The sequence below is a fragment of the Pinus tabuliformis genome, chromosome 9, assembly GCF_031772625.1.
Source record: "Pinus tabuliformis cultivar Carrire ecotype Pingquan chromosome 9, CPIR1, whole genome shotgun sequence".
In the NCBI taxonomy this organism is placed as follows: domain Eukaryota; kingdom Viridiplantae; phylum Streptophyta; class Pinopsida; order Pinales; family Pinaceae; genus Pinus; species Pinus tabuliformis.
Window position 1 is genome coordinate 1,187,997,223 of NC_142307.1, and position 14,034 is coordinate 1,188,011,256.

Consider the following 14,034-nt stretch of genomic DNA (forward strand, 5'->3'; position numbering starts at 1 on the left):
TAAATTATGTGTATAAAAACTGCACTGATTTGTGAAGTAAATGAATATTCTTTCACCATACATTCTTCCGTGGCTTGCTAGGGAATTCCATGTTCAATAACTTGGCCAACTCATCCCTTAGTTTTTGACTCTTTGCAGTAGCAGCTAGAAGATCCTCACTTACACTTCCATACTTCTTGTGTTCGTTTGAGTCTTTCACTTTCTTCTTGTGTTTAGATTCTGTCACATACATGAAGCAAATTAGATTTCAGAAATAAATAGAGTCAACCATGTTAGTATTCAGTTAATGTCACCGTGAATAAAATTTTGCATACAACTTTCTAATGACCAGCAAAAAGGCATCTACATGCAATTTTTTTTTCCTACCAGAAGTCCTTGCAGCTTTATTTTTATTGATAAGATAGTGAGGATTGGAAAACAATGTTAAGCATAAAACCCCTTATTAAGCTCTAAATATTGATTTCTTACATTTCTATTGTTATATCAGTAGGTTGGCCAGAACCCTTCATTGTACCCTTTGTTTCCTATATATATACCAAAGAGACCTAGTCTTAGGATCATCTCCTCCTGTCTTTTGTATTGGATTCATTGTAAAAAGAGGTTTCCGCCTCTAAGTGCATTGTATTGATTGATTTTTATCATTTTTAAGACATTTGGTTCATTAATTTGGTATCAAAGCCTATGATCCTACGGTTTTGCTTCTTCAATCAAGACACCATGGAATTTTCATTATAATTTTTTTCTTGAAAATCTTTAGACAACAAAATTTTGAGGGGACTGAGGAGAAATAGTGAAGTACACATGGTCTAAAATTTCAAGTTCTGGTATAGTATACTTTTGGAGATATATTATATGTAAGATAGAGTTTGTTACTAACCCTGAAATCAGTTTCAAAAGAGCCATCTTGGAATTTTTGCTATAAAATGATTTTGGTGCAGTTTTAGATTCTGAGGTTTTCAGAATATTGAGAAGACATAACAAATTACATGTGGAATATTTTTTCTATTTTAACTATATTTTATGAGATATATCTTATGGAAGATATTTTTTTGACTAATCTCATCTTGGCATTTTTGCTACAACATCTTTTTTAGTGATGTTTCAGACTGAAATTTTTAGGAATTTAATAAATCATATGAGGGTGCTGTTGGTGGTGGTTGGTGATGAATTTTATAAATCTCCCTAGCATGTCTTGTGACTTCCTTAATCCATTTTGTTTTTTCCTCCATCTCTTCTAAACTCATATTTAGATAATGGACAATGCAAGGAGTCCAAAATATATGAATGTATCTACTTTCAACGATACAGCCTACAACTTTGCAAACAAGTGTATTATCTGTGATAACTTGCACCACATTTTATGGCCCTACTTCTTTAGTAGAAGCAAGTAAAATTTCAGCAATGAACTTACTATCCTTTACTTCACCTAAACAATCTTCTGCTTTCATGAACATGGCTCCTTTTGGTGATGGTGCAATGACATTAATCAATGGCATAAGCCTTTTATCAGTCCAACCATATGAGATAATGGAAACCCCTGTGCTACCCAATGAGCTATGAATTAGTCTTAAAACATCATCAAGAAGTTGCCTCTCTTTCTTGAGAAAAAATGTTCTAAGTTTTTCATTGTTTGGCCACCTAAGTAACTTGACACGGGGATTCGGGATTCATCAGATACGGGGATTCGAGTGGCGAATTCGGACAAGTTGATCCCCCCAAAACAGGACATGTTAGGATACGTTATATATTATTTTATTAAAATATATATATATATATATATATATATATATATTAAAAATTAGATATTTCTTACACAAATTCTCATGAATGATACAAATTCATTGATTTCAAACATAGATCTTCATCTAGATGTAAGTTTTATTGTTTACAAAGTTAGTAACATTATAGCATGCATAGTACATACAAAATTCAAATACATGTCACATAAATGATAAATCAATGAATCATAAATTCTAAATTCATAAATCATAAATCATAATACATATTCAATTCATCAATGATCCAATAGGAGAAAGACAAGATAGTAAGATAAAGACACTGACAGTTGTATTTTTCTCATTAAGTCATCAAAATCAAAATGTGTTACATAGGTAGTGCAATGCCAATGGCAAATAGAAATAGAAAATACAAAACTACTATAGATATACAAGCCTCAAGGTAGTAGGTAGCCCATGACTCATGAATCATCAATCCTCATAGTCATCATCAGAATCAACATCACTGTCCTCATCATCATGGTCACCATTGCTCTCCTCTGCATCATCATCCTCCCCTGTATCCATAGTCGTCTCTGCTCTGCTAGTGTGGAGGATAACCACTCTATAGTATCACCATCATCAAATCTAACAGGCTCTAGCACTGGATCATTGAGATCCATGTTGGCCAATAACAACTCCACACTGTTGTCCAAACCCATATCATTAGTAAAGACATCCCACATATTTTTCTTTCCCTTTAACCACTCTTCCCTCTGCCTGTAAATAAGACGAACGTTGGTGTGCACATACACCATTGTCTCTTCCCTGGACTGCTCAAGCCTGTTCTTCTTAACACTATACAAATTCCCATATGTGCTCCAATTCCTCTCGCAACAAGAGGATGAAGTCACCTGAGAGAGGAGCCTCATGGCTAACTTCTGTAGAGGAGGGCTTGTTGCTCCATGATTTTCCCACCAAGAATAGGACTTCTTAGCCCCCTGTCTCTAATCACATCATATCCTGCAAATCGACCAGTGCTAGTGGAAAACTTTGCAAAGGCATCCTCCACCTCATCAAGCAATGCTCTATCCTGAAAAACCCTCCTGAATGCATCTTTCCTCCCCTATGAGATTTCATCATCCATGCGAGGAGGGAATCTGCGAGAAGGTCCACCATTCAGCCACTCATGGCTGTAGTATTTTGAGTTCAATGAGTGAGCCAAACAATGTAAAGGTGTGCAATTATTGTCCCATATGCTGACAAGAATATCCTGTATAGTACCATAGAAGGCCTCTGGTGATGTCTCATACTCGGGGCACTGACTCTATAGAATAATGCTCCTCACAGACTCAATCATGGAATCCCATCCCTCATAAACCTCTCCTAGGATGGGTTTGTCTGTATCTACAAATCGAAGCAAAAAAATGATAAGGTCCATGATTTGAATAATTAGATCTACCCTCTCCCACCAAGCATCATCTAGCACTGTGTCCTTCACTCTTTTAGAGGCTAATTGATTTGTCATTCTCCAAAAAGACCAAAACTCTGAAATAACCATGGCCCCAAGAGTTGTCTTGACCTCCCTCAACCTCTTCAACATGATGAATGAAGAGGCAAACTGTGTATCAGCAATCTTCAACAATGATAGATTGTTGTACTCCTTTAGATAGTGGGGGCATTTATATGATTTTGTACGAAGTTACGGATATGACGTGCATCCTCAATAATGCTACCAATCCAAAGCACATCAGAAGCAATGGATTTCAGTGCTAAGTTCAATGAATGGATGATGCAAGGTGTCCAAAACACTTGTGGATATTTAGCTTCCACAATCCTGCCAGCCGCCTTGCAAACAAGTGCATTATCTGTAATTATTTGCACACAAGAATCAACACCTACATCTTCAATAACTTGAATAAACAACTCACCCATATATTGTGCATCCTTGTATTCTCCAAGTGTATCCACTGCTTTCAAGAAAACTGGACCATTCAAGTAAGACACCATGAAGTTGATGAATGGGTATCGTGTTGCATCTGTCCATCCATCAGAAACAATGCTAACCCCAGATGTTGGCCATGATGCTTTAATAGGCTTAAGCATTTTTTGCACCTCTTTTCTTGCCTTCGTCTACAATGTGGTTCTAAGCTTCTCTGAACCAGGAGGCACATACCATGATGGAGACTCGTGAGTTAGAGCTTGGCACATCTCAATAAATAGAGGTGAGCGTGCAACATTAAAAGATATGAAGTTTTGATAGAAAAAAAAGGCAATGGTGAGATCAAGCTCTTCCCGTTTCTCTTTTTGAAAAATCTTGTCCATTGAACCAAGTGAAATTGCCTTTATTTTTTATGCTTGTCCTCCAATAGAACTCTCAAATGGAAATTTGGTGGTGCCTTTCCTCAAAAATGGAAGGGGGTCATCATTCTTGGTTTTTTTTTTTTTATTTTGTAGCCACATTTGCCATACCAACAGTGAACTCTTTTTCCATTTCTTTCCTCTTTTGTAAAGGAACTTGTGTACAAGCTCCAACTCCACAACCTGGTAAAGCCAACAAATGGCCTTTCACACGAAAATATGTGCTTGTGAAAGTATTGTGGCAAAAGTTGCATCTCCAATTCACATTGCCTCCTCCCTTCCCCTTGCTTCTTGGCCCATCCTCTCTTGTGACATATTTCCACAAGGGATATTTCTCAATGTTACCTTTAGGAGGAAGTCTTCCCTCAACATTACTTGCAGCAGACTCTGATGATATTGGGGGAGGAGGGGCATCTCCAATGGGGACATTCTTCCCCTTCCTTTGCCCCCTACTTGCTGCCCTTGATTGAGCCATGAATACTGTAAAAAAAAATAAACAAAACATGCACAAATTTGTAAAAGAAATGCATATACAAACTGTTGTAATACAAATGCAAAAAAATAGAGAGGAAATGCACTTACCTGTTGCTTGAATCTCCTTGAAAACGCTCCAAACCCTTGGCTCCTTGCTCCAAACTCCTAACAGCAAACCCACAGCTCACTTCTTGCAAAAGGAATGACACAAAATGATAAAAAACATAAGCATTTTCGCCCTTTTATGGCCGCGCGGGTCTCGATTTGCTGGATTCGTGTCCGGATTTCGTGACATGTTGTGTCCGAACGGGACACGATCCGGATTCAATCGTGTCCCATTTGGACACGACGTGTCACGAAATTCAGACACGGTTTAGGGCGAATTGAATCTGATTCACCAGATTCAGACACGCGACCAAAAAATAACGAATCCGATTTTAGAGTTGGCCACATAAAACCTTGAGGTGCCATTTTAATTTCTCTCACCAAATCCTACCAATATGGGGACCAAACAACATTAAAAGGGATTCCACAAGCAAAGATGGTCATTGCCACTCTTCGCTCAACTTTTTATCTCCCTTGTCATGTTTTAATATTTTCATTAAATTAATTTGGGATTTAATCTCGGCCAAATCATTCATCAAAAAACATCATAAAAATTTCACTCATACAACAGAAATTGCCAGCAAGCAATGTAAAACCGGAAATTAATAAGTGTTGCTACTACGACAATTTCAATAAATACTGCAATTATACATAGAACATGAGATATATGCAGCAAACTCAGCTTTATTTGTTTAACTGGAAGATGATTACTAGACAATAAAGAATAGTTGGAAATAGCTGAGATGATAATGGCCTCCAACAACTGCTGCAAAATTGAATCAAATTGTAACTGAAGATGAAGCTCAAATTGGAGATCTGTGTGATCTTCACTTCCAATCTACAAATTTGCTCCACAACTGTTCACCATTGATGTTGATGAAGCTCCGTGAGATTTCTGACTGAACTCTCCTCAAGAAGGTGTTGATGTTTCGTCCAACACACCAAGAAACCCAAGGGTTTTCATCCTAGGGCTCTCTGATCTAGAAAACCCAAGTTCCCGTAAACTCTCCACAAGAAAATACTCCAAATCCAAGATGATCTCAAATGACTTGCTCCCCCTACTTTTAAAGATTGGATTCTCCAGCCTTCTAGAAGCACTTTTATTTTATTATTTTATTCCCACTCTAGAAGCCTCTCCCTTTTATTTTATTTAAGTGATTTTTTATTTTATTTAAGTCACTTTAATTCCCGGCAAATCGTAAATCTTCCTCCATGGTCTCTCCAACCATTGAAAATCACATTTCATCACCCCATCCTATAGGTTTCTTCATTCTGGTTCCAACGAGCTATTACACATTTCTCCAAATAATCCTCCCCAAATGACACCTTCAATGTATTTAATTAAACTATGCTAATAATATCTCTGTTTAATGGCAATTGTTGGAATGCAACTGAACCAAAAATGAATTGTGCAGCACTGACCCTGATGATGAAATACAATAAGTGAACCCCATAAGACTCCTCCAAAACACGTGAGGACCACCAATGATGTAATCTCTCTCCTGTGACTTGACTGACACCAACCCTGAAAATCCACCCTAACTACATCACGAGGGAAATCAGAAAATGGAAGCATTATAAATCCTCTCGCCCGAAGATTGCTTGCCTTCAAGCAATCCACATCTGTTAACTGCAAGGATATCTATACATCAATACTAGGATCGCATATGAACAATTGTGTCATACCATGCCTCTATGTCACCCAATCATGAATGGATCCCTCGATACCTGGATCCCAAACAAACCTTTGACTCAACTTACTACCAACAGATCCACCTGGATCCCATAGCCAACTCATACATCTTGTATCCCTCATGTCCAAGGGCTCCTATTATGCCACGCCCCTTGTTACCCATCATTTTGTGGGTGATATCCCTAGGAGATTTTTTTTTCTCCAAGATGGTGCTCAGTCGGCAACCGGCAGCCCCTTGCAGCCACCAACTAGCTTGTTGTGCCACTTCTCCGCCACGTGAGCCAACCATGTGGTCCCCCACCCATCTGTCATGATTGTATGTTTGAAGGTGGGCCTCCCGAACCTAAAGGTATGCCTTGTCATTTGGTAATTGAGTATTGTAGTTTGCTTATCATGGACGCTTCTGGGCATGCTTTAATTGGGGGATTCAGTGGAAAGAATGGACTAGTTCTATGCTCTTGTCCCTTAGACCCCCTTTTGGATACTAACCTTGGATTCTAGTCTCGAGGGATCTCGTTTACTGACCATTTGGCTTTAGGATGTTATTCAAGGGAAACCTTGATTTTGGTTACGTGGTCTCGTTCCCTCATTCACATATATTGCCCCCCTTCCACTCATTATTACCCCATTCATCATTTCTCCCACCTAGGTCCACATTCCTCCACTGGGTCCACATAGGTATAGCTCTCCCCTTCCCCTTGCCCACACCTTGGGTTAGGGCTAGAATGATGCCTTAGAGGTTGATGCAACTAAAAAGAAAAGTAAAAGCACAATTCGCCACATTCAGCAAAAAAACATACCACAAAATGCAAAATATGGTCGGGACAAACACATTTAGCACGTGGGAAAAATCCAATACATGAGCTCTACCCCATCATCATGGCCATCACCCTGGTTCCTACAGGCTCTATGAGCCCCCTTCATCATATAGGAACCCATGATTGTCCCAACCCCTAGTGGGCAATGAACCGCCCTACCTTAAAAGGGGGTATCCACTGCTATATCTCACACATCATGCTCTTACCCCTTGAGCCCCGAGCAGTTAATTAAAGAAAAATCATAAAAAGGCAAAAGGCATATAAAGAAAGGTGGAAAAATCAAGGTCGTGGCACCTCATGTAGCATGATTGCTCCCTCCTATACAATATAAGCAAGTGTGGACTTCCCTTTTACTAGCTACCCTTGTACCCCAGCATGTGGCCCATCGTTGCCCCTTTTCATTCCCTAGTCCATTCATCTCTTTATCACATGCCACCCCCTTTTTAACGATGTACCCTGGACATATTATCCCCTTTAGGAATAGAAACCACCCATTGAGATACTTGGTTAACCCCATTTGGAGCTTGGAGACATTTGCACCTCCCAAAGCCCATTATGGAAGGGAAGGCCATTATGAAGTCCCCACTTGTGGTCCATGGTTTGTAAGCTCTTTTACTTGATTTCCTTGATGACTTGTTCTACTGGAAGGCTAGAGGACGTATTGGATCTTATGCAAAATTACAGGTGGTCTCCATCTTTGGGTTTGGTCTCCCTATATGGGGTCCTAAACCTCTAGAGGGCTACATTGGCACATGTAGGGTGTGTCTTGAGAGCCATGGGCCTCCACAGCAGTAGACAACACTCCATGGATCCTCAAAGATGTTTAGAGATTGCTCGAGATTCACCTATTGGACAAGAAAGATGCAACTGGTTCACCTTTGCCCAGCCTACCCCACAGTTGTACCATGCACTTGGCAGATGACCCAAGACGTGTATGTTGATGTGGCATCACTTACACCATCTTTGAGCCCTTACAGATGGTCTACAGGCATATTCGGCTTACTTTGAGACCCATGAGGTCACTTGTGTGCCCTCATAACTATTGGGAGCACCACAGGTTTATTATGTGGACAACAAGGGGTCAACCCCTTGTCCATTACTTCTGGAAGTCCAGCTCATCATTTTGGCACTAATGGATTTCATCGGGACTATTAGAGAGCCCAACGACATGCATTATTGATTATTCGACCCCTTGGGAAGCTTATTATTTTATTTATGAGCTAGTTTGGTGGGCTTGTCACCAATAGATAGTTATTTGCACATTATTTTAGTTGATGGGATAATGTAGGCTCAAATTATATAATTCAAACTCCTAATGTGTATAAATAGGACAGGCATGAATTCATTTGTATCATCACTTAGATTTGGAACTAGTATCTCTTTAGAGATTTTCGCTATCCTTCTTGGAGGATGAATTTTTTGGAGCATGGAATGAATTTTGATGTTTGGATAATTTTTTTATGTCTTGGAGCTTCTTGATGGCAAGTTTTTTTGGATGGTTGGATATATTCTTATACATGTAAGTACATTTTAATGCAATTCTTTCTTTCTAATATTGTCACATACATTGTTGCTGAGATTTCACTATCATAGGGCTTATTTGTTGCATCTCTTATGCAAAGTTGTGGAAATTTTGTTTCTGGATAGTGAATGCTTCATGTATGGGCCACGTATAATGAATGAATGTTCCTAGGGATGTTTCATTACTGAAATTCATCTTGATAAGCCATTTATCTTGCAAAACAAGGTATAAAGTATTTCGAGTTGCTTTTGTTGTTGCCCTAGTGCCAAGCAAAGTTGTGTTTGAGGCCTCCTTGACCTAGAAAATTTAAAGGTCCATAGTCATAATTCTACCCAACTCCAATCTCTCCAAAGGATTAAGGCACTGGTCTCACCTTAAACCTATTTTCTTTCTCCCCTTTCCTCTCCTCTAGGTAACCTCGGGCATCAATTATCTCACGATCTAGCAATCCAAATACTTCAATTTTTGGTCCACAACTGCGTTGGTGTGTCCTTAAGAAGCCCTCCAAATTTCATGAGATTCCGATGGTGGGATTTTGAGATATTGCAATCCCTAGCCAAGAGACCAATTCTTGTCGTTAGTTTCCCTTAGGCTAGAAACCTCACTGAGATCCTTGCATTGTCTTCCATTGAAAATTCATTCCTAGATCCCTTTCCCCTCCCTAATCAAGTCAAGCATATCATTGGTTACTAAATCCTATCCTCTTGACCTAACCTGGGCCCACTTGGTCCTGTGTGGTCCCATATCTTGTCAAAGTCAACTCTTCAAAAACCACTTGGGAAATAAGTTCCAAAAGGATTTTAGGGTTTAGGAAGCTCCTTTACAAGTCACATTCTCTAAGCCAAGCACTCAAATCCCTATTCCCCTATACTATAGAACCTTGGACCTTGCTTAAAAGGCAAGCAAATCCCACTCTTGAGTCTCTCCTAGAAAAGGGTCATCAAGATCACTTCACATCCATCTTAGTTGATCTATCCTTCATAAGTGATTCTCTATATATCGGGTCTCCTCCCATCAATGAAAGTCCATAAAGAGTAGGAAGCTTTAGCTGTGGTGACAGTGGGCTTTAGCTTCAATGTTGATCTTGACCTAGCAAGTGCCCCTCTACGATCCATGCTAGTTTGAGCGATAGCATTTTGGCGTCATTGTCGGGGACACAAAACATGTGTTTTGTTCGCATACAACGTTATTGATATATCATTTGGCGAATCCATTGGAAGAACGAATTCCTAGTTCTTCATTGAACTTTAAGTTCAATGCTTGTAGGTTCAGCAAGCATCTCTCTAGGCATCTCTAAATTCACCCTGACAACTCCATATATGTAGGAATTTACAGCGTAAGTTCCTCAGACAAAACACCAAAGGATACCGCTCACAAACAGATCACAGATCAATACACCAGTATTGTTGACGTGGTTAAAACCCTCAAAGAGGGAAACAGTCCACGGCCTGAGCCAACGCAGCCACTTTAGGCAATTTATTAGTAAAAGAATGAAAATTTACATAAGCTTCTCTCATTAACGGTTACCCTACAAATGACCCTCCATGCTCTTTAAATAGAGATCATGGACCATTCGGGTGTTAAGCCACGATCAAGTGTCGATAATACCGCAGAGAGAATGAACCATCGGATCACTACATATCATGACCGTCGGATTGTAAGTTACAAAAGTACATAGTAAAGAAACACACTTTACCTAACTCTACACTAGACCAAGTTATACTTAACTATTTCCTATGTGTCGGAATATCTTAACATCCCCCCTTAAGAACAACTTGGGATAGGATTGAAGGATGTACAAATATGACACAATAGGAGAAGGAATGAGACATTAGAGCCTATCCCCCTTGGTGACAACTTCCTGAACTCCAACCATAAATCGAAGTTTAGTACACTTCGCCTCTGTGAGAGCCCTTGTAAAGATATCTGAAACTTGATCATCTGTCGAAAAATATTGCACTTCAAGAACATGGTCATGAATGAGCTTTCTGATGAAGTGCATGCGCAGTTCAATGTGTTTGTTGCGCTGATGTTGGACTGGATCTTTGCATAGTTGAATGACACTTTGATTATCACACCAAAGTGTAGTTGGATGCTGCTGCTGAAAGCCAAACTCTGATAGGATCTAACGAAGCCACAAGGCTTCCTTACTAGCTTCTACGGCACCACGATACTCTGCTTTTGCTGAAGAAAGAGAAATGGCACTTTGTTTCTTGCAAGCCCATGTAATAGGTCCTAAACCAAGAGTGAACACATAACCTGTAGTAGACTTCCGATCATCAGGGTCACCAGCCCAATCAGAATCAGTGAAACCAACCAATAGAGGAGATGCTTCGGCACTGTAATGAATCCCAAACTGAACTATACCTCGAACATAACGAAGTATTCTTTTAGCTGCTTTCCAATGACTTTCATGTGGGTTTTGCATAAACCAAGCAATAAGGCCAACAACAAAGGAAAGGTCAGGACGAGTATGGGTCAGATACAAAAGTTTTCCTACAAGTTGACGGTATAAGGTAGCATCAACTTCAGGTGAAGTACAAGTGACTGAAAGTTTGGCTCCAGACTGAAAATGGCATAGAAGATCACAGGCATACTTGGACTGGGAAAGGGAAATACCTTCCTTGGATTGCAAGCCTTAAAGACCAAGAAAATAATGCAAGTGTCCTAAGTCTGTCATTTCAAACTTCCTTTTAGGGCTGGATTTCACATGGTTTATAAAGTTGGGATCACTACCAGTAAGGATAAGATCATCAACATAAAGAACAAGAATGATAAGAGACTTGCCCATTTTCTTGGTGTAGACAATATTGTCAAAATGACACTTAGAAAAGCCAGTTTCTAAAAGAAAGCTATCCATTTTGGCATACCAAGCTCGAGGGGCTTGCTTGAAACCATAATGGGATTTCTTAAGCCGACATACAAGGCTGGAGTCTATTTGTATAACGCCAGTAGGTTGTTCCATATAGATTTCTTCATGCAAGTCCCCATGCAAGAAGGCAGATTTAACATCCATCTGATGGACTTCCCATTTGAAAGAGGCAGCAAGGGAAAGAACAAGGTGGATAGAGTTCATTTTGGCAACAGGGGAGAAGGTTTCAGTATAGCCAATGCCTTCTACTTGTGAAAAACCCTTAGCAACAAGACAAGCTTTATGTTTATCAACTTTTCCATTTGGTCCACACTTGGTTCTGTAAACCCATTTGAATCTAACAAGTTTTCATCCCTTTCGTAGAGGAACAAAATCCCATGTATCATTTGCCAATAATGAACGATATTCTTCATTCATAGCTGCGTCCCAATATGGATGGCCTGAAGCTTCTGCAAAGGTGTCAGGATCATAATTAGCTGAAGCTTGAGCTAGTAAAGAAGAGGCTCTATCGAACTGAGAACGTGTACGTTGCTGATCTGTAGGATCACCGACAAGAGCACTTGCTGCATCCCGAGTAGCACGGACCCATTTTGGAAGCTAAGGAGCTAAAGGAGGATCCTGAGAAGGTGGGGGAGGATTGTCATCCTCACTGTCATCATCTAAAGAAGAAATATTTTCAAAAGTAGAAGGGATAGAGAGAGGTGGCACATCTGTCGAACTAGGCTCGTAGGCCGATATATTTTCAGAAAACTTTACATCTCTTCTAATGATAACATTTTTGGACTTAAGTGGAATAAGTCTGTATCCTTTGACATCTTCAGAATATCCAACAAAAATACATTTTTCACTCCTAGGTTCTAAAGCTTTATGTTTCTCATCTGGAATATGGGCCCATGCTTCACTTCCAAAAACACGAAAGTGACTTACATCTAGTTTAATTGAGCTCCATGCTTCTTCTGGAGTGATATTCTTTAAAACCTTTGTAGGGGTGCGATTTATTATGTAATTTGCACAGTTAATTGCTTCTGCCCAAAAATTAAGACTAAGTCCTTTAGATTGAAGCATACAATTAGCCATTTTCTTTAAGGTGCAATTCTTCCTTTCAGCTACACCATTTCGTTGTGGAGTATATGGAATAGTATGTTGCATTTGAATTCCATTCCCAATGCAAAAGTTGATGAATTTGTTGTTAAGATATTCTCCGCCATTATCAGATCTTAGCTTAAGAATTTGATGTCCGGATTGTTTTTCAACAAAGGCCTTAAAGGCCAAGAACATGTTAAATACTTCACTCTTGAGTTTTAAGAAGTATACCCAACTGCGTCTGGAGAAATCATCAATGAAAGTTAAGAAATACTTGTAGCCAAAGAATGAAACAACTGGAAGCAAACCACATAAATCACTATGCACAAGCTGTAAAGGGGCGGAGGCGTGCCAAGAGGCACGTTTTTTAAAACTATCCCGATGATGTTTTCCGAGTACACATCTGGAACAAACACCATCTCTGCAAGATACCATGGGAAGACCTGTCACCATATTTTCTTTACATAGACTCTGAAGGAAGCGATAGTTTAAGTGACCAAATCGCTCATGCCAAAGTTTGTTCACTTCATCATTATGAGCAACAAATACCGAGGGAAGATTTGATGACCCAAAGTTGTTAAACTTATACAACCTTGTAGAATCATTGGCAATGCCAGTAGCTAAAATCTGTCTAGGATCTCTTAGGTCCTTAATTACAACATTGTGAGGTAAAATTCAACAATTTTACCTTCACCTAAATGAGTTCTCTAATATACAGATAGAAGGTTGCAGAATAAGGTTGGAACACATAATACATCATTAAATTGACCATTGTCTATATGAATAGTTCCAGTCCCTATAACATTAAGAGATCTATCATCACCAACATATATATTTTTGGTGTTACAATCATTTAAAGAAGAAAACATGGCTTTGTTTTTGGCCATGTGATAAGTAGCTCCTGAATCAATGAGCCACTCATGAGAATTAGAAGAAGAAGATACATTTAGTGCATATCCAGATCGAGATGTTTGACAACCACATGCAAAAACTGTTATTCTTGAAGATGAAGTTGAAGTTGAAGAGTGCTCCAAATGGATGTTATGCTTCTTCATTGCTGCTTCCAAGGCTTCCATCTTGTTAAAGCATTTGGATTCTAAGTGGCCATCTCAATTACAAAAGTGGCAATCTCTATCAGTCTTCTTCCCTTTGTTTTTATTTGCCTTATCATTTTGTTGAAATGATTTTTCATTTTGAGGCTGAAATTGCTTAAAACACTTGTTTGGTTTAGGACCATTCTTTTTAGAATACGACTTCTTAGGATTCTTTGAATTTGGTTGCTGTTGGGTGGCTAAGGCTTTCTTAGAAGAGTTTCCAAGATTAAAAAGACCAAGGTGTAAGAGTTTTTCTTGTTCTTTTATTAAAGGATCAAAAATGAATCAAAAGAAGGG

General features: G+C 39.2%; 1 protein-coding gene across 1 annotated transcript in view; it reads right to left on the bottom strand.

The window, feature by feature from the left end:
* The window catches only part of LOC149152803 (protein CHROMATIN REMODELING 35-like), a 381,887-nt gene that overhangs the window by 133,112 nt on the left and 234,741 nt on the right, over positions 1-14,034 (bottom strand). The window contains 1 exon segment of the mRNA XM_089443610.1: positions 62-219. Coding sequence (XP_089299736.1) covers positions 62-219 — 158 coding nt within the window.